We start from the raw sequence: 22,181 nt of genomic DNA, 5'->3' as shown, positions 1-22,181 counted from the left end.
AGATAGTTTTCCCTAGGATACAATGAATTATAAACATGTATAATTGGTGATGCATCATGCAGAACAGACTGGTGGAACCGATTGCTTGAAATCTCTATTTCTATACCATCACTCTGTCTGTGTGCCAACTCACTCAACAAGCCTTCTTTGAACATAAAGATGAGTTTGCCTGAATGCTTGTCAAGTGTGCCTTTCTACCCTAGAAATTTTGAGGGAAAAGTACATCCTGCATGTCATGTCTTAGGGAGCCAAGCAGTCCCAATGTTGCTTCACATAAAGAAGCCTAAAGTGCACAGACCTATTGAATTTAGCAGCCCCCAAAGCTCCAATCTATCTTCGTATATTTGCAGTTAAGAGTTTGTTGATAAGGTTGTTCAGAGACCCAGGAAAAATACTAATGTTTAGCAGTGGTTTCTGAGTCTAAAGTTTTGGGAATATATTTAGTTTAAGTAGGAGGTATCTTTAGACCCCATGGGACTGGCATTGGGCAGCCTACTTCACTCCAGATTCTCATAGTTACTTCACCAAGTGACAGCAGAAAACACTCTGAATGACTGGAGGTGATCAATAGCTTCTTTAAAACCAAATTTGGCAAAGTAAAAAATCACCATATGATTATTGTTTAATCCAACTAATACCTACTATGTAAGGGTTGGTGTAACGCAACCTGCTCTAGTGGGAGGTGTCCCTGCCCATGGCAGGGGAGTTGGAACTCGATGATCTTTAAGGTCCCTTCCAACTCTAACCATTCTATGATCCTGTGATTCTATGATTCACAGTTACTCATTCTGTGTGACTTGTGAACTGTGGGGCCTTTTCTGTCTTTGGTCTGACGTAACTTTGTGTCACTCCAGGGTAATTCCATTAAAATAAATTGTGTTTGACTGATAAATAGCTAAATTAAATCAGACCGAGAGGTGTATGGACACATTGACAGCTGCCAGCAATACCCCCAATACTGGTAATATTTTCAAGAGTGCACATGTACGCCTGCCAAGACATGCCCTTGCTGCTGTTCTTCCCGTTACCTGGCAATAGGATGGACTGTGGATTCTGCTAGCTCCATACATCTGTGATCTAAAAGATCAGGGCAATTACTTTTATAGTTCAGTGGTACTCATGCAAATAATTAGAGTGGACATGGTTAAACGTGACATGAGCAGTAAACATCACTGGGTTTATTTCTTTTAAAGAGTGTAAATGTTCTGTGTGTGTTTATAAGAATCTGTCAGTTCCCTGCCTTTTTTTTTACAAAGTGGCTACATAAGAGGCTTGGCGTTGTTTAGAATTCCTTTTATTTATGCCTTTTATGGTAATTTTTAGGGATTCTGTCTAATTTTTTTTTGCTGGAGTCATGGTCAGGACTAAATTTTGAAACAGCTCAGATAGATAGATACAGAACAGAACTGAGCTAAAAGAATTTACATTATTCCTTAAATGGGAGTTGTAACTTTATTGCAATATTCATTGTTTTAGCTGCCAAGTATATAGTTCTAGAGACATGTTTCAATGAAAATATTATATAAAAATGATATTTTCAATGGGTAATATGCTATCCAAGGCTGTTTATCCTACGCCAGATAGCTCTAGCAATAAAGCACCTCTTCAGAAAGGTGTTTAATAAAAGTTCAACACAAATCTTTTTGATTTTAAAGAGAAAAAAACAACCGGTGATTGTAATAGCATTATTGCAAAATTATAATGTTTTCATCAAAACTATTACAGTAACCTTTTCTGTACAGACTGCAAAGGGAGCCCCACTTTCTGCACCGAAACATAAACCCAGGCACTTCTGAAAAGAAAAGCAGGATTGGAATTAAACTCTGTAGAAACAAATCTCTGAAATGTATACAATTAGCTGAGAAGTACCAGCTTTTTTCCCTCTGTATAATGTTAATGATTTCCTGGATTAGCACACTAAACTCCCAGTGTGGTTAATTATAGTCCTATATTTCTTTATTTTTATTTTGTTTTCCATAATTAGGAAAGAACTTCCTAATCCTTAAGGAAAAAAATGTTTCCTTAAGTATAAATAAAGTGTAAGGAATTTTCTTGTTTCCCATCTTAACTGTTTTAACATCTACCAAAGCAGGACACCATACATCTATCTTGTAGACATGTTGGAGGGTAAAAGGACCAGTATAGTATATGAGTTTTTGAATAGTTACAGCTAGTAAACTGCAGGAGAACACCAGAATTAATAGGAATACCATTTTAAAAAAAAAGCAGAAAGCATCCATGGGGCAGGTGTCTGTTATTAACTGGTTGTCTGCACAAACCAATTTCCCAAATACCAACATGTAGAAAAGCAAAGCACTAAACTGTACATTTTATAAAATATCACATCAAGCTGTATAATGAATGACATATATCCCACAGTTTTTCATGTTTTGGGGGACGTATCTGATTTATATCATGGTGGTCTCTGTCTGCATAAACGACTGAGCCCTTGAATTCCGGTGGAGCTGCGAAACACTTTCTGATCCATTTCGAGAAATGGAACAGCTGTGGAGTCTGTAATCTCTGCCCGCTGTCTGCTTCCAGCACAAACTCCGCCATTTTCTTTTCAGCTCCCCTTGCACCTGTGTTAAAAAGAAAATGCACAAGATGGGCTGAAAATGTTCTTTTATGTGGGGAACTTCTCCACACTTATTGGCTGTCAAATGGGAACCTCTAGGAATAGAATCACAGAATGGTTTGGCTTGGTAGGGACATTTAAAGATCATCTAGTCCAACCCCTTAGCCATGGGCAGGGACATCTTTCACTGGACCAGGTTGCTCAAAGCCCCATCCAGCCTGGCCTTGAACACTTTCAGTGATGGAGCATCCTCAACTTTGCTGGCCAACCTGTTCCAGTGTCTCACCACCCTTATAGAAAAAAAATCTTCCTTGCATGCAATCTAATTCTACTCTATTTCAGTTTAAAACTGTTACCTCTTTTCCTGTCACCACAGGCCCTGCTAAAAAGCCTTTCTCCACCTTCCTTATAATCCCCCCTTTTTATACTGAAAGGCCACAATAAGGTGTCCCCAAAGTCTTCTCTTCTTTAGGCTGAACAACCTCAACTCTCTTGGCCTCTTTTCACAGGAGAGATATTCCAGCTTTCTGATAATTTTTGTGGCCTTCCTTTGGACTCAAACTAACAGGTCCATGTCATTCTTGTACTGAGGACAACCACCTCGAGCTGCTGGCCATGCTTCTTCCAATGAAGGATACAATTGGCTTTCTCAGCTGCAAGCACACATTGCTGGCTTATGCCCGATTTTCATACCCCAGTGTCCCCAAGTCCGTCTCTGCCAGACTGCATTCCATTCATCCCCCAGTTTGTACTGATACTGGGGACTGCCCCGACCCCCATGCAGGACCTTGCACTTGGCCGTGTTGAACTTCATGAGATTCACATGGGCACACTACACAAGCCTGTTAAGGTCCCTCTGGATGGCATCCCTTCCCTCTAGAGTATCAAATCAGTTTTTACAAAGATTACAAAACTGAGGCGAAGACTGTATCTACACTGTCTGTAAGAAGATGCCCCAAGGCCACTTTCAAAATCAGTTTTGTATCACTTGTGCTGCAACATTAGCTTTTGGTATCTAGCTATTAGTCACACATACTTAAAAGCATAGAATCAAATGATTAGCCCAAAATCAGGCATCTCATGAGTATCTAAGACCAGAATAGCACTCAGTAGACCTGAATGTCAACTCCCTGTGCAAGCAGGTGTCTTCGTCAGACAGATTCCTCCTGTCAGACTCCACATGCTGTTTAATGCATATTCTACTTTAAAAAGTGGCTGACATCAAAAGGAATTCCTCACATCTTCCTCAGCTGAGATTAGGAAAGATGCTACACGCTGAGCACTTCTGAAAATCTGCTGCTGTTTTGGGGATTAGATTCTGTCAGAAGATTACCCCTAAATACTTAATAAACGGTGTTTCAAGTTTTGGATAAATTTTTAGATTTGTTGCACCTCACAACCCACATTGCTTGTAACAGAGCTAGAATTAGATCACGTTAAATAATGGAGACACACTTAACACCTCAGTTGCAAGGAATTAGATTTCAGACAGCTCTTAACTCTTCACCCAAATACACTAATTTCTCCTGTTGCATAGAAACTGCCACATATATACTCTATAAATAGGAAAGCAAACATCTTCTAAAACAGCTTCATGTATCAGAGTGGAATTACAGGGGCACTTATACATTTACTGAAAACAGTATTTACCACCCTCAGTAGGAAAGGTGAGACTTACTTCACTGTTCAAAAAACAATACAGGACTGCAACAATCAGCCCCTGGAAGGAGACAATATTCCTTAGTTAGTAGACAGCACCAACCTAGGTCAATAAAACTTCTTTTGAATAAAAATTTTAAAATTTACCTGAAAAGATCCCAAACACAGCTCAAAAATTATTTTATAATTATTGGAACTGCGGTCAGGAAATAGAGCAAACACTGTGTAGTGAACTCCAAATAATGGAATCAGCAACAACGTGGATTTTGCAAGTCTCCTGGGTACATAAAAGAGAAAAAGCTGGAGGTTAATAATAAGCTCTTGTTTTACTAAGATAAGAACCTGATGCAATGCTGTTTACAAAAACCTTGTAAGACTTCAGATTTATAAACAGTCTTAATAAGAGTCATTTATTGCAAATTGTTTTCCTTTCAGGCTTGCTATGAGATTAGCCACATAGTAACCTCATAAACTAACATGTGCAATTCCATGTTATACTTGATCTTGGTGATCTTCAACTCTCCCAAACGCAGGCAAAAGGCTTCAGGGACTCTCTAAACTAAAAGACCCTTTTTCAGTTGCCCTCTGGTGTAGGACCTACCCTCTGCTGAGTCTTTGACACAAATCCAGTTCCCAGCCTGGTTTCATGGCACAGTTTTTTTGGGGTGGGGTTTTACCGCATTATTCCACAGGACAACATTCAGCAAAGTATCACAAGCTGCCATCAGATCTCTCAAGATATTTTTTTACCAGGCACAAAGGGTTCAGAGTAGAAAGGAATAATGCCTTCCTGCAAAGTCATACTGACAGATCCTCTGTATGGAAGGTAAAATCTCTCTCTTGAAATTAATTGATGTTAATTTCCTTTAAATGTGCAACTGTATGGTTAGGTTTTACATTGCACATACACAGTATGCAAACAATACCTAGGAAATGTAATCCAGAATAATCCTAACTGGGGAGTTTTCATAAGCAATTTCAGATTTTTCCGCACATACTAAAATCTCATAACTATACCGATGGTATTACTAATTTTCAAGGTTGTCACTTACATAATACATTTTAGCACAACACACTACTGAAGTTAAGGAAGAACTTTAAGTTATTAAGCAGAGAAGCTCTGACAACTGCCTGTGAAACCACTGAAAGGATGAATTACTAATTATGCCTTATCTTTCACTTATTTCGTTCTAATAACATCAGTTTTATATATCACACAGGATCAGTCATGCGTGATAATGGAGGTCTGGTATCAGATAAAATTCAAGTTCTAATGTTGAGTCCCATAATTCATTACTGTCTTGATGAATATAACTTGATTCAACAGTGAAAGGATGCTGTTGTGAATTCACCTATTTTAACAGAAAAGTCAAGGTATTTCAAGCAGTTTTATTTTTTCTGTGTCAGTCTTCAAGGCCTTCCTTTGTTCATAATGTCCCAGAGGCTACATCTGTTTATGTGGAAATAATCAGTTCTGACAGCAAAGTTTCTCAAGAATAGTAAAACATTCACATCTAAAGGTGATACCAGTAAGTGGGACAAATAGGATTTCCTTGGCAGAAGAAATTCATTTACAACTGGAGGAGATGATGATGGCAGCAAATTTCCTGCGTTCCCAAGGGAAATGGAAAACATGCTTCATTTCAACTTAACCTTACCCACTGCAAAAGCAAAATGAGCAACAAAAAAGATGGAACCAGGTACAAGCAAGTGGGACAGAGGAAGGGAAGAAAAATGGTGACTTGCATGAGTAGTATTCATTTTAGATTCATATTTCACTTTCACTCCATTCGTGTTTTAATTATTTTTGTCTAGCTATTACTTTCTCCATACTGCACTTAGATTTTAGTGAAGGAAAGGGACAGACAAAATAGCCTTATTCTTCTCTGTATTTTAGAAATACATTTGCATATTGAAAAATGAGTCTTCCAGACTTTTAATTTGCTCTGTAGATGCAGTATTTCTTGAGGAAGTTAATCTACTGTTCCCATGGGTATCGGCTAAAGACCATCCAATCCAAACTTAATCGAGCAATCAAATGATGAAAGCAAAGAATTCACAGGGCTGAATAATGAAGGACAAGGTTGCTATTAACGAACACTTTATACTATGAAGTGCTACAGTAAACTGTGGAAAATCATGGGTCTGATAGGAAGGGAATGCCTCTTTTTCATAAAATACATGGAAACAACGAAAAGTTCCTGTCACGAGAAGTAAACTTGAGGGGTTTCCTGCCCATAGTTCAGTCATTGTCCTAAATAACACTGTGGTGACTGCATAATCTCATCTAGGTTGATTTGGTTCTCCCCCCCGTTTAGTTAATTCAAGCAGCAAACACAAAAAATTACCGTTTTCACTCTATGGCAATCTAGTTGTGTCACTTTTTCTATGATGCATCAGAATTCTTCACTTTTTGCATCAAATGTGCCACGTTGTTTACAGAACACATAAGGTCCTAGTTCTCTTGGCTTTAAAGATATGCTTTACTTTAGCACACCATGTTTTATCTGCTTTTAGGACAGGAATTCAATATTTTCTAAATGAAGAAAAGGTGTTATCCAGGAGAAGATTTTCAAAGGCCACTTGCATGTTTTAAACTTTCAGTGTTCACGTTAGGTTCTGTCATTGAAATATCATATTTACATCCTGAAGTATTGATATATCTGGGCTTTAAAATAAGACCTACTACAACAAACTCTTGATTCTGGATTACAGTATCCAGGAGCTATTATAATAAACAACAGTAACTGATATGGCAATATAATAAAGAACAAATCCAATTTTAGCAATGTATTTAAATTGCCCCCCAAGATTCCTTGATTCTAAAGCTGTGGAAACAATGGATGTTAGGATTTGATGTTCAAACCAAAACCTGAAAAAAAAGAAAGTCTAAAGAGAACTGAAGTTGATCTAAATCAGAAATACTTGTTTTCCTCTAGAAAAATAGAGATGCTATTTTAAATCAACATTAAACGTTGTATTTCATTTTTTACTTTTTGGGGACAACATAACTTCTTTCCAGCTCTTAAAATATATGTAAATATTGCAACAAAAAGTATTTTAGACATGAAAAATTTAAAAAAAAAAAAATTTTAAGGATGTTGAAGCAAAGTGTTTTGAACTTGTAAATTTTGTTACGTCGAAATGAAATATTAATACATTAAAAGAAAGATACTATTCTCCATGCTTTTTGTATCAGCATATTCATTCGTGGATTAAACTCAAATTCAAGAATAGCTTGTTGGTCTTTATGAAATTGCATATTTTTATTGAATTTACTGTTTGACAAAAAAAGCCCCCAATGTTCATCTCTAATTTCAGCTTAGTGATAAGATCTTCATTAAACCACACATAAAAGTACTTCTGAATTAAATGTAGTTATAGTATCACAGCAAATGTTGGTAGCAGGTTCCAGCATAGGAAATATTACCGAGATTATTTTGGTTCTGTATATAATATCTAAAAATATGACTCACTTGTACTGTGACTGGTCATTTCCTCCAACATCTGGGGATCGTAACTTCTGCAGCAGGATTCTTATAATACTAATGAAAAGTATAAAATTCACCTGCAAATAAAACAAATATAATGGTGATTTCTGACCTCTCCACTCAATACGCATCACAATGAAATGCTTATCAAGTCAGACAAATCAACTCAGCAGTGGGTGTTGTGTACCTCCTGCCAGAACACATCAAACTCTACACTGTCAAACCTATTGTCTGGTCTCTGCCTCTCTAAGTTTGTTATGTCCAGTGCATCTCTGCATGGCCAACAGTTCTAGTCTGGCTGGCAAAAGTCTTTGAAAGCTCCAGTTGTCAGCAATGCCCTCCTTCCAAAATCTCAGCTGAAGACAGGTTTCCTACAGTATGGGACATTGGATGTGATTTGGGGCAATTAAGCATTGTCCTGAATTGTTGTGTGGATTCATGACTGCAAGCCCAAAGGAAAATGTGAGTCCCATACACAGTTTTGACCCTCTCTTACCTCTCACCTTTACTGTTAATATTCTAGCTGAATTTGGGGAAGAAAAGATTGTTGCACAGGTGATCACAGCACATCAAGCAGGGGAAGGGCCTCTCACAAGTATCTCTGTAACTGTCTTGGATATCGATGCAGAAATAATCACTAAAGCAACTGAATCCTTGCAGTCTAACATTTTATTCTTGTAACAGCCCTCTGAGACAGAACAGTAATATTATATTTCATAGAAAGGCAATGCAGGCACTTGCATTAAAAAAGTTACGTTCAGACATTGATCAATCTAGAAAATCGAAGTATAAAACTCAGTAAATCCTAAATCTCACACCCATTAGTTCTTTATCCTTGGCTTTTGGCATCTTGTGTTCACCAGCTGTTATAATGCTGAATTGTTTGGTGCAGTCAAGAAAACTGCACTTTAATTATGGCATGCCTGTACTAACGTGAGGGAACACTCTGAATCCACACCTTCACAGCAACAATATGAGCTAAAAGCTACATCTACAGCTACATAAACAGCTGCATCAAATGCACACATTTTAGAAGAAATCAACCTAGAGAAAAAATTTCTATGACTGTGAAAATGAGAACTTGATTGTTTTTAACTAACGCCATCCCAAAGCCCAAAATCAGGAGGTTGGGTACCCAACCAGAGAGTGCCTGCCTCGCTGCTATAAACCTTCTGTCTCTCTCTGCCTTGATGTATAGCTGGAACTCTTCTTTTTCCAGTCTTAACAATTTGTCTGTAAGCTTTTCAAGTTCAATGAATTTCAGTGTCTTCTCTGAAATACCCAGTAGACTCAGTGATGTTAATAAATAAACTATGATCATAGCAACTACATGTCCTTCCATATTCAATATTTTGTTTGAAATGACAGGTGATGGGAAGTGACAAGAACTGTCAGTGATCAAATAAAAAATAAGGAAAACAAAATCTAATATTTTTGAATAAAGAAAAATAAATAAGAAATGTTAGAAAATATAGGCCTTTACTGAAGTAAACACACATTTTACAAGCAGATGATGAATTTGAAGTTTTCCTTGATGCAAGGATAAGTATAAAAGTAACAGGCAGAAGCAAGTATTCTTTCTGGTTGTATCTACAGACTTATCACAGCAGAGTGTACAGACCAAGAGATATACATTTAGTTTGCCATACGCACTGGACCTAGTATTACTGGACAAGGAGAGAGCTTCCATTTCATTGTATATTTTTTAGTCACAAAATGGGAGAAGAAATCTTTATTCTGTACTTGCAAAAGGATTGTCAGAATAACTTCTTGTTCTTGACAGGCATCCCTACTTTCTACTGTAACAGAATAAACTGTCATCCATTTGGTTTCTGAGGCACCAAATTAGCTGCAAAACTACACTCAGGTGACTCCCATTCTTGACTGACATTCATGTATTACTTTAAACTCTGTTTTCAAACACATCTCTCTGTCTGTAAACACGATCTTGGATTAAGGAAAAACATACATTCTTTGGAGTTTGTAAGTGTTCTTGGCACTTCTGAGGTTGCAAATTCAGCCAGCGGAAACTGGATATTAAGATCTAAAGGTAGCAACTGCCGTTGACTTACTACAGTGGAGCAAATTAATTTCTGTTAGATTACTATTGAATTGATCATTTTTCAAAACTCTTTAAAGTATATATCTGATTTAGAATAGTACATTTCAATAAAATATAAAACAAGCAGTGCCCTGGAATTTTACTCTTAGTATTGCAGCTTTTCAGTCCCATCAAATCATTTCAGCATAATGACTTTAAATTGAATAGAATATGTATATCATTGAATGAATATCTAAGACCAGTAAAATGAGAAAATAATGTGAAGGCAGAGAAACTGCAAGAGGGTCATGACGAATGATGCCTCTTCACTGGAGGAATGGCAAGATGCTGCTGATACCCTTTTCTACTGGTTGACTTCTTCTGAAAGTAAGTTTTTGAGTCTAAACACATTGTCTGAGCGTGTATCATTTAAACTATCTTCGTGTTGCTTCTTTCCTGCTATTCAGTCCCTTACACTACCTGCAATGTGAGATAAGTAGATAAACTTTTGATTACTTTGATGTGACAGAAGTACTGTTTCCACCTGAACACCACTCCTTCCCAAATAAGAGCAGTTTATGCAAGTGGAAGTATGGAGAAGGCAGCTGTGAAGGCATTTGATTTGACTAATGAAGAATATGAATGGTACACCAAATTAACGGTTTGGAATAGTCACCCCCAATTAAACAACTCTGAAATGTGTACAGCATGAAGTGTGGAAGCCTGCCAAATAACTTTTCTCAAGCCAAAATTGTCAGTAGTAGATGCCAGGGGAGGCTTCTGACACACTGAATTAACTGAAGCTATTCCCACTTTGAGAAGTGACTTCAGAACTTGCTCTCCCTATTGCTCTCAGTACTATTTACTGTTGGATAATAAACTCATAGAAAATATAATTTTCTAAGCAGTGAACATTTTTGGAGTTAACACAGAAATCAATGGAAGAGGATGAATACAAAGACTGAGTGAACTTCCTGTTCAATCTAATGCAGTTAAACCATTGTTCCTTAAAACCTTTGCTTGATTTCCTCCTTCTTTCAAAAGTATACTCATGGCATCATCTTCACAATCAGGCTCTATTCTATTCTTCTTTTCTTCACTCTTCTTCCTCCTCTTAAAGATTTTCAATATCAGCCATACTCTGGGCTTTCTCTCGTGCCATTACATAAGACAGTCAATGACAGCTCTCAGCTCAGGTGTTCTGCTCTCCTTTATTTTCCTGAAATTCAGGGTCTTTCAGAGATTTCCCGTATTCACCTCATTGACCACTAACATAAATGTCCTTCCTACTACTGAAGCCATTTGTTACTGCTGATCATCGTTGTCACCATTCTCTGTTAAGTGTTCCAGTCTTCCTACATTTTTGGGAACAGACTGAAGGCTTTGTGTGAGTATCATCTAAGTACATGATGCTTCCATTGAGAAACATTATGACTCTCACAACACCCATCCAAAGAACTTGCAGTGATCTGTTTTTGCTGTTGAATGGCAGGCAGCACTGACCTCAGTATCCAAAGATCTGAATCTTTGAATTTTAATTTTTCTAGAAGGTAACAGGAAAAGTTGAGTTTATCACAGCGTATGCATACTGAAAATTATTTTCTCATGAATGTAGTATTATTCAGTCATCAATTTTACATGACACTTCATTAGCTACTCTTGCTCTATGAATGTACACTCTATTTTCCACAGCAGTAAGTCTGCATAGCAGCCTCGCTGCCACTATGAACGTGCTGGTTGTAGTTCAAAGCTCCAACAAGACATGTTACTGATCTGGAAGGAAAGAGAGACTATCACTGCTTTTATAACTACTTGTATTTCTGAATTCTTCTTTCACAGCTTAACTTCCCAAATGCAAAATTAAGTTTAACAAACAGCTGAAGAATCATTTAATTGGAGAAGTGGCTTCACACAGTTGGCACTGCAGAATCACATAGCCATCTTTAGTTGTTCTCATCCCTAAAACATGCTGTTTAAGGGAAGAAACGTATCTGGAAGGAGACAGCAGATCCTAAATGCGTACCCGGCAAGTCAAAAAAGGTCATTGGAAAAATGTTTCCCTGTCTTACAATCCCTTTGTATCAAATCAGTAATAGAATAATTAAAAAAATAAGGAGAATGACTGTTCCATTGCCTCAAACAGTGATTCTGGTTCACATTTTATGATATACTGGACTTTTGCTGACTGACTAGTACTCCATTTTCTTAACCTAAAACTCATTTTCCAGTCTCTGCTAAGATCCAGCTGCAATTCAAGTCTGTCAATGAGCACTTGGACAAATTCCTTTTCCAGGTCTGAGACTTTTTTGGAGAAGCACTGCTTTCTGGCACATGAAGTGTCAGCTGTCTACCAGCTAACTGTTTAAAGTGAACATCCGGAGACTAGAATTTCATCTCTCTGTAAACACCAGGTGGTTTGTTTTGCTTTTATCTTTTGGCATGTTTTCTTCACTCTGGACCATCCCTCATTCTCCAGCTCCTTTGAGGTATGCATATTCTCCTCATGCTGCTGTTCTGTTGCATGCCCATTTCTTCGTATGCTTTCTCTTTAAACACTGTAGAATTCCTTCTGATGAAGATGATAGGAGGTTCTCTCAAAATGATTTTCAGCAGGCACGGGTTGAAAGGTGAGCCCAAGTGTAAGTGCTGGGCTAATCTGGACTTTCTTGAAATATTGTGTAATTTAATGATGTCCTAATTTTTCTGACTAAAATATTAAAAATAAAGCAAGTGTATCTGAAATGTATAAATTTGCATCATGACTGTTTTTGGAAATGGACATATAACCATAGTATACTATGCCCAAATTAATTACACAATCATCACAACGAACAGGAATTTTATTATGCTTCTCCAGTAATTCTAATGAGCTCCATACAGGAAAAGCCGCATGAAACTTCCTCAACTCCATACAGGAAAAGCTGCATGAAACATCCTCGAATGGTATCCTTTTGCAAATACTTCATGTTCAGTATCTGTTTCAGTAGGCTACCAATTAAAGAAAGATATATGCAGCCATATTTTTTTATGGCTGCAATAATATCAGATTCTCAATTGCAGGGCTAGCTACTTACAAACAAAATCAAATCTGCAATTCATTGAAAAGTATAATTAGATTTTTGCTTCTCCCAGGCTCGTCAACAGGAGAGATGTTAAAGAAAGAACAACATACAAATAAAAGCAACTGCTCATTTAATAGGAGGCAGATAAATTTTGAAGGCAACAAATTTTAATGGCCTTGGCATCTGTTTAATGTTTCTCCTACAGCGCAATTTCTTTTCATTAAAACAGAATTCTCGCCTATCTGTAAGTAGCAGTGAAGAATAATGGCTATATGCAGTGCACAATGCTAAACTGATCTATAATTCATGCTTCAAAGTTTACTTACTATAATAGAAATTAAAATTGGTATTCGTATAACCCACCAGGGACCACCATGCTCATTTGTATCCCAGCAACTATGAAAAAAAAAAAGGAAAATGATGTTGACATTAATATCATCTGGCAAGCAACACCTATGAGAAGTATTTCTTATATACAAGTCAAAGCACACTAAAACAATGCCTGCTCTAGCCTAGAATTTGGCATTCAATCTTTTTCTGCTTTTAATTTTATTTCCCTGGTTTTACTATGCATATTCAAATCAGCTGAAAAATCAGGCACACTAGACTGCACCATCAGAAATCATGAAGGACATTGACCTTCAGGGAAACCAAGCTTAGTTTCACTTTGTGTAAGGACACTTTTCCAATAAGGACCTAACACCAGCCGCTGGGTAGCAAGAAGATCTAAAGCAACTGACAGATACAAATGAAATGACATAATTTCCTTGTGGGATATTTAGGTTACAGATGACTGGGACTGGTTTAGGAAAATATGAGACTGAACCTGAAACTTTGTTGGAAAAACTGCAAATTTAATTTTCACTGTAGGCACTTTTAGTCCAAATACTCTGAGAATAAGTGCTCTGAAAGATTAATCTTAAACAAGAGCAATACCCTTCAGAATTCCTCTAACTGTGATCATAATGACAAAGGAAAAAGGAGTTAGCCTTCAGTTTATGTTAGAGGTTCTTGCAAATAAAACTTAGAAATTATGTAGGACATGATTTTTCAGTTTAATTACAGAATCAATTGAAAAATATTAGTCAGGTTGAAAAAAAAGAGCATGAAAACTGTTTGTCCCACTAGCTAGGAATGCTCTCCTATTCCTTGGGACCAGCAGGAGCAGCAAGTCTGATCTTCCTACAAAATTCTTATCTCAGTTCCCTTTCCCATGCCAGGAGTCAGGTCTAGCTCTAGTTGGTCATAATTTTACCTAACTACATCCATCTTACATATGTTTACATCACATTGTTTCACTTCTGGGAATGTAATTTAGATACATCCAAAGTTATCTAGATTTCAGTCTTTCCAGTTGCTAGTTAGCAAATGAGAATGCCCAGCATCTTACTGCACTGTATTGCAGCCCTGAACCCAAGGACCCCCCCCACCCCCCCGGCTATTTTAAGTATTATTTTGACTTCCAAAGCAGACAGCTCTTTATGTGGGTCTCAAGGGGTAATGTTACTCATAAGTTCTCTTTGCTCTCTCCTGCCTTTAGAGTTTTTCACATAGACAGCAAACAACGAGCATGTTGAAATGCTCCTAAATGCCTGTCCCTTTATTGCCATCTCTGAAATTTGAGTTCTGTGCTCTTCCCCTTCGGAACAGCAAACCACCATATCCAAGGCAAGGACTGTATTGGCACAGTTGGAGGTTTTAAGCTTTCTCTCCCCCACATGCTTACCCAGTGTCCTCTAAAATGATCCGTGTCACTGTCCATGTAATAATGAATATGGTAGGAATTCCTGAAAAATCCCAAAGAGGGTTAGAGGATGATTACAAAAATATAAGTCCACAAAAAGAGAAAGAAAGTTCTGATAGTAACCGATTATTCCCCTAATATACAGCATATAGCAAACGGTTTAGTGAATGGAAGGAAAGGCCATCTGATGAGCTACATGACGTTAAGCAACATATAACAAACAAAGACTGCAGGGAAGTGGGTTCATTTCTTATAAAAATGCAGCCATAATGACTAACACACAAAGAACATGCCTTTCTTTGGTTTCTTTCAAGTTGTCAGAGTGACCTACAGGGAGATAGATACGAGTTACGCATCCCCAATTCACTTCCAAGGACTACACTATAAAACCAAAGTGTAAATCATTTCATAAGGAACCATTCCCACACACTGGTTTATTCCAATTTCCCAGCAATACCTAAGTGTTTTATGACCACCTATTACTGGAAGCTTTAAAGTGCTCTGTATAAATATCATTGCACTTTCTGGAAATGAAAGGAATACATGCATTTAAAACCAGAGGGACAATGTTATTGGGCTTTCCAAAAAGGCAAACAGCATAGCATAGGCTGTGGCTGTGCAGCTAAACTTTCTTTTTCCTCCCAGATTAGGACAGCCTCAATCATCTGTTTTGCAGTGGCAGCCCTATATCCTGAACAACCCCTGGGTGCTGTGCAGCTTGGCACAGGTCAGAGCCATGCCAAGGAGCAAGCTAGCAGTTCTGCTTCAGCAGTTCTGTGCTCTCTCCCATGGTACAGTGGCTGTAACCTGTGCTGGACCTGAACTGAGGAACTAGTGAGCCTGAGGAGTCATCCAACAGAAATGGTGTGATTACCGTGGTATGAAATATTGAACCTAATACATACATACAGAACAAAGAATATTATTGGAAGTTGTTTAAGTTCTTACCCCATCCAATCAGCAGGTAGATCATGAAGTGTCTGTTTGGGGAGAATATTAGCACAAGGAGGATGTGCAGGTAAAGTCCTTCAACTAAGAGCCAGTAAAAGTTTGCCATAACACCATACTGAAAAAACACCAAAATAGCCTTGCAGCCCACCTGAAATATGAGAATAGGGATCAAAGTTGTTGCAGGAAAGATGCTGTATTATTCTGTTATTGATATATACTATAGCTCTTAACTATCTATGTAATACTAGTAACCCAGGTCCAGTAGAATTTTTTTTTTCTTAATTCAAGCAAATTGAGACATTGTAAATGTTACTCTTTATATAAAATGAAAATGAATTATAAAAAAATTATTTAGATGGCTCTCAGAAAATTTGTTCACAAATTTTGAAAACTTCATAGCATAAAGATTGTAAAAGGTGGTGATTATGAATAAATGCACGCATTTGCAATAGTTAATGAATGGCTATTAGAATAAATAATCATCTACTGGGAGGCTAATAAATATATTAAAATCCCAGCTGGCTTTCTAACATAGTGAAAATTAAGAAAGAAACGACTTTATTAATTTTTCAAGGCTAAATGGGAAAGTGTGTGAAAAATACAACTTAACTTTACATGATGAATATTCTAAATAGAGTTAGAAGATAAAGTTGACTGGACTTTTAAAAATTGTTTTCCCTTTAGAAAATGGCTTAGTGTCTTTTAATTAACAAAACACATGAGCATGTATCATAAAATGAAGCCCCAATATACTTATAGTCTGCATGATGCTCTTCAGAATTAATTTTCAGATGTCTGTGCTGCTGATGTTCCACAGTGCTGGCTGCTGGTACTTCCCAGCAGGAATCTGGGATGTGAGAACTGAACATAAAAATGTTTCTGCTGAAACCGAGCTGAGAAATGTGATGATACGGTGAATGTAACAGACTAAACAAAATGGACTAAATAAAACTTCTAGTTTCTGCCTGCTTTATTCCTTTCTCCATTTTAAATACCCTTCATACTGCCACTGTTTCTGCTAAAATTCCAAGCACACCAAATAACTAAGTAGGTAACTTACTCATTTAGCGATTGATTCCTGTCTAAACATAGGTACCTATTATGAAGTGAGATGCCCTCAAGGAACCCCAGTCACCAGCTCCTAAGCCAGAAGGGCATAGACCATATCCCAGAGATACTTTTTTGTATCCGTCAGTCCCTTGTGGTGTCTCACATATCTCAGTGCATCCCAAGTAGCACACATGCCTGTATTTATGCCTGTGCATGTGCCTATATAGCCAAGTAAGTAAGAGCCCAAAGGGCTGAATTCATTTTACCCAATTTTAGCTGCTTACAAGCAAGGTTTCTGGTGAAAGCTAGCCCCCTACTAGCCAACTAGCTCCTCAAACAGCTCATGAAGAGAGACAGGCATGTCCAGAAAAAGTCTTAAAGCAGATGAGATAAACTGTGCAGCGGGAAAGACAGAAGCCCAAAGAAACAGCTTAGTTCAGTCATCTCATTTGGTAAGGCTAATCTTCCCTCTGAACTTTGTATCCACTGAAGGGATATCCATTGCAGACCAGTAATAGGACAGAAAGTTTAACATGGAGAATGTTAAACATTTCAAAATGCAAGCTGAAATTTGCTTTTACGCTTAAGACCACTTACAACCAGATTAACAGGAAAGCCTAAAATTTTTGTAATCTCTTTTTAATTCCAATATTCCCTTGTATTATATTCTCGATTTACATATCAGAATCCCACATCAAAACATTTTCCCTTCCTCCTGGAGCTGATCCTGTATCAGGCGTATTTTCAGATCAGATGCTGCACAGCGAAGGTATCTTTCAGTAGAGTGTCAGCCAAAATTATGGTGGTGTGTCATTCAGACCCAGGACCTAGTTACATCACGTTTTGAATTGTGTGCTTTTAGACATCTGTGCATGCAGCAGACCTGTGGAACATCACACAACTGTGACAAAAGGGACAAACCCCGCATGCTGTAACGGAAGAAAGGCAGCATCCAACCAATGCAAGACAAAACATCCTGCCAAGCTGGTGTCAGATCATCCCACGTATAATTTAACAGAAATTGCTCAACAGTCCACAAAAATGGACATATTCAACTAGGAAAGTATGAGGCTTTGCAGCCAAAAATAACTGAAGAATAAAAGAAATAGCAGAAATCAAGTAGTATTTTAAGAGTCCGCTGTCTAATCTTTCAAGGACCTAAGAACTTTTGATTACCCCGGCACTCTTCATACTAACTAATTTGTCTGATTTGAGTCTACTAACTTGGAGCCCATTTGTCTTCATTAGAAATATCCCAGATTATGAATTCATACACGCAGCTTGGTAGTCACTGCTAAGAACTTTATGCTTTGGGACAATATGGCTTAATCAACATAAAAATATCATCCTTAAATTTTTTTCTCTCAAGCTTAAACTGTAGTAAATTAAATTCAGAAGGTATTCAGCAATGTCTGAAGGGTTCCTTTGCAGTACTTTTGCTGAAACAATGGAGGCAGAGATTGGGGAATATCATATAGTGGTCAGTCTTCTAACAGCAAGACTTGAGACTTTTTTAGCATGAAAATGCAGTAAATGTACTAGCTTGCCAAGAATGGAGATGACAACACTTCTGTCATAGCCAGGAAGTACAGAGGAGTTAATAAAGAGAACTCCTGCAAATATTTAATTCCCTGACTCATTTCTCTCCTTCCATTGATACTGGCCCACTTCCTGGACCCCTGATAAACCTGCTGGAACATTTCCAGTCGAGCTGCCTTTAACCGTTCCCAGCTAATGGCACTCCTGTTTGTCTTAAACTCTCCCAGCTGATTAATGTAGGGGCCATAATTATTCTGAGCTATAGCTGATCACGATTTGTTGTGGAAGATGACATGCTGTCGCTTCATGGACATGCAAAACAACATTAACTTCTCTTTCCTGTGCTGCAACCTTCTTTCTCTGGCTACTTCTAATAGACCATTTTGCTAGTCATTATATTCTCTACAAAATTGTCTACACTGACAGCTTGGTATTCCTAAATACATAAGAGGATCAGGGAGGAAAATTTAGTGACACAACAGTATTATACCAAGTAGCGAATGAGGTTTATTACCCATGAGGTTTGATCCTCTGGACAGTGAGCTGTGTTGGAGCTGGAATAGAGAATATCATCCTTGACTAAAACAGAGATTGCTCTTAGAATGAAAGAGAGGAACAGGTTCAGATGGATGTAGTTCCGAGTACAATGAAGTTTTCTAAGAAGAGATTTAAAAACAAACATTTTAGATTTTGAGACAGAAAGCTCTTGAATAGACTTTTATTACTCTCCAGTCATTTCTTCGTAATATGAACCTTGAGTAAGAGTCTACCCTTTCCTCCTCTGTCATATTGTCAGTGCTGTCTTGCTGTTTTATCATCATCATCATCCTCATCATCATTATAGGCTGTCCAAAATATACAAATAAAGTATTTCTTACTCCTTTTCAGTAAGATGAAAAGATCCCAGTGGTATTTCTCCCACACTTTAACATAAACTGACAATATACATAGATTATTACATCCTTCTACGTGTGCACTCATCCCCATGTTTTTCTTCCAAATAAAACTTTGATTATCCTGGATATATTTCAGATATGCTCTCATCCATTATTTTCTGGTTTAATTTTTTAACTCCTGTATTTTGCTATACAATGGCTTTTCATCCTATGATGTGAGTGTATGCAGGAGCAATTAAAAAATGCATTCAAAGCATTAGATTGCTATCCTTTCTATCCAGTGAGATGTAAAACTTTTCTTCTTTAGTCTAGCAGCCATGTGAAAGCCTGACAAACAAATGACAAATTAAATATTCCAAGTAAGTGAATGAGTGTCCAGGGGAAGCAAGTTATACGTTGAGGGCTTCTCACTTAAAAGACATTCCCTTCAAGATCTTCCCAGTTTACAGAACTTTATTATAGCAAAGCCCCAGAACCCAACCTGCTAAGGGTTTTTTTTGATCAAAACCAGCACCTTGAACTGCACCTGGAAATAAGCCAGGAGCCAGGGCATTTTAGCAAGCATGAGCAATGAAAGAATGAAGATGCAATAGGATGTTATGGTGGTGTGCAGTGGCAGCTTCCAAGCAGTCTTCATGTTTTGATTTTTACCAAAGAACACTAAATAATCCATTCTGAAACTACTAAAGCACACAAAGTTACAGTGAGTATAGGGAAATAAATAACAGATCCATCTTGCTAGCCCCCACTTTGGCAAAGGACAGAACACCAGGCTGAACTTAAAGCAGCCGACAAAAATCAGTGATTTCTGTGCCTATGTGTGTCCTTTGCTGAAACGGCTTCTGAGAAAAACTGAAATACTGCTATTACTTTGGACTGCGTCATATGTTCCTATGGAATTCAGATACTTGCAAGCTGCAAAAGAGAGGAAAATATTTTTCTTGAGTAACTAATTTAGATTATTACTTCTTCATCCCATTCAGTAGCTGAAATAATAAATGTCGGATATATACAAGGCTGTAAAACCAACATTTTGGAGGTAGTGGGCAAGAAAGGGATATGTACGATGATTTAGAACAACAAAGAAATACTGTTCTTTAACAATGAATCAAAATCTATCATGTTTATTTCTTTGATATGACTACCTCATGATACAAAACTACCAAGTGAAGAAGATTTGTAGACAGCTGATGCACATGAGCGCACATCTTACAGAAATTGCGGAGATTCATATTTTTCTCCTTGGTAGAAAACACATATCAAAGAAACTGACATTTCTGGGGAAGGTTTTGTTATACAGGAGTAACCTCGAAGGAAGTATAGTAAGATCTATAGCAAGATCTAGAATGTCAGTTATGTAGAAATACGCTGTTCTACAATTTATTTTCACTCTGGGTTGGAACAAACCAACTTTTTAAAAAAAAAAAATCTGAAAAATACTATTTATTTTCAAACATTTTGATTTCTACTTTTCTAAAACTTCATGATATATTAAAACTTAGACATTCAGAATGAAGAAATAGAAACTTGCATTCTAAGAAGGGTAAAGTAACTTGTTTTGACTAAATCAAAATTATTAGCTTTGATATTTATAAATTAAGTTTGCAGAAGTAAGAATGCGCCTGACAAGTTGGCAACCTACAACAGGAAAATATTGTGCCAGAAAGTTACCAATTAGCTTTAATTATAATAAGTACATAGAGTATTATGTGGGGAGTGGCACAACAGTAACCTGAAAAATGCTGTCCGTTTAGTCTGGCAAGGTATTTACAGATATTCACGTTTTATGTCTTTGTTTTGAGATTAAAAGATTAGCCAGATATAAAATCCTTTCCTTTCACAATGCTTCTAAATGTGTCCTTTACAGATATTAATAATGGGAACCCATATAATGTTTCAGTAAAGATTAAAGTCAAGTCTAGTTCTTTGGAAGAAATGTAAAAAAGAACATCACAACGGTATGGAAAATTTCAGAAATAACTCTCCTTTCCCCACCCAACAGTTCTGCCTTTCATGTGCTTATAGGTGATATTGTGAACAACCTCAAAGCCCTGAGGCTGTTCCTGTTCTGCCAGACAGTACATAACAATATATAATGGACTGCAGAAGTCAAGTCATAATACTTAAAAAAAAGAATTTTCTTGTCATGAACACATTACCTACAACTAAATTAAACTTCACATTATTTCATTTTTTTTTCATTAAAAATACTGCATATATCCAGGATTAAATGCAGGATAATTTGAAGCATAAACATACAAATCTAGAATGCACAATTTTAAAAATCTGTTGTGTTACTAATATCCAGAGATCAAATCCTAATCCTGCTGGATGTAGTCAGGATTTTTACAACCTTACTGCATTAGTAACTTCTGATTTTTAACTCACTACTTAACCACCAAATCTCCTTTAGATAGTTTCACTTAGAAGAGTTTTCCTTTGTCCTCCTTTTTAAACACAGCAAGGCGAAAGTTTGCTGGTTACATTCACAACCCCTGAATGTGTTTCAGGGGTGAGTGACTGATCTTTATAAACAGTATATTGGCATTCTCTATAAAGAATCCTGGGACCTTTCTGGGCAAAGTATGTTTCTTGGATAGGTGGTGTAACCAGCTGAGTAGCAAAAAGTTAAAACTTACAGAAACATTCCTATTTTCCTTAAAAATGACCATAACATATGGTATGCCCTACATGTCCAAGAGACAGACATACACACATAGTTATTTGCATTTACTTCTGTTATTGATAGTCTACAATTTACTTCAGCTGCAGCCTTCCATAATAACTGTCTGCTTGCTATGTGCTTGGGAAACTATATACTGAACTATATACTGAATTTTTACAACTTATTTGGGTTCCTTATTCAACTCACTATGTTAGGAGGCCCCTACGCTCCCTGTAGATAACAAAGAAACAGGCTTATTTAGGAGGAGACTTAGAAGACCCTATGTTCCCCCCTGAAAAAAAGCCTGGGTCTTTCCACTGACTCAACAGAGAGATTGGGGATTTCTCAACTTGGATATTTAAACTGAAGTTGAAGGGTTTGACTATACCTCTGAAATTCTTGATCTGTTATAACTGACTTCTGGTGATGGACAACATCCAGATGGCTACAACACACTGTCTTAAATGTGTTACTAGGTTTTAGCAGTTTTGAAAATGCACGGTCT

General features: G+C 37.2%; 1 protein-coding gene across 1 annotated transcript in view; it reads right to left on the bottom strand.

The window, feature by feature from the left end:
• Positions 1-2,408: 2,408 nt before the first annotated feature.
• The window catches only part of VIPR2 (vasoactive intestinal peptide receptor 2), a 57,122-nt gene continuing 37,349 nt past the window's right edge, over positions 2,409-22,181 (bottom strand). Inside the window, exons 6-13 of the mRNA XM_074157011.1 lie at positions 18,630-18,771; positions 15,524-15,674; positions 14,558-14,618; positions 13,158-13,227; positions 7,714-7,805; positions 4,385-4,514; positions 4,257-4,298; positions 2,409-2,582 (exon numbers count right to left, since the gene is read on the bottom strand). Coding sequence (XP_074013112.1) covers positions 2,409-2,582; positions 4,257-4,298; positions 4,385-4,514; positions 7,714-7,805; positions 13,158-13,227; positions 14,558-14,618; positions 15,524-15,674; positions 18,630-18,771 — 862 coding nt within the window. The remainder of the gene's footprint in view (positions 2,583-4,256; positions 4,299-4,384; positions 4,515-7,713; positions 7,806-13,157; positions 13,228-14,557; positions 14,619-15,523; positions 15,675-18,629; positions 18,772-22,181) is intronic.

The sequence above is a fragment of the Numenius arquata genome, chromosome 12 (genome assembly GCF_964106895.1).
Source record: "Numenius arquata chromosome 12, bNumArq3.hap1.1, whole genome shotgun sequence".
NCBI classification, from domain to species: domain Eukaryota; kingdom Metazoa; phylum Chordata; class Aves; order Charadriiformes; family Scolopacidae; genus Numenius; species Numenius arquata.
The sequence above is the reverse complement of the archived record's forward strand: the minus strand, read 5'-3'. Positions and strand labels throughout refer to the sequence as shown.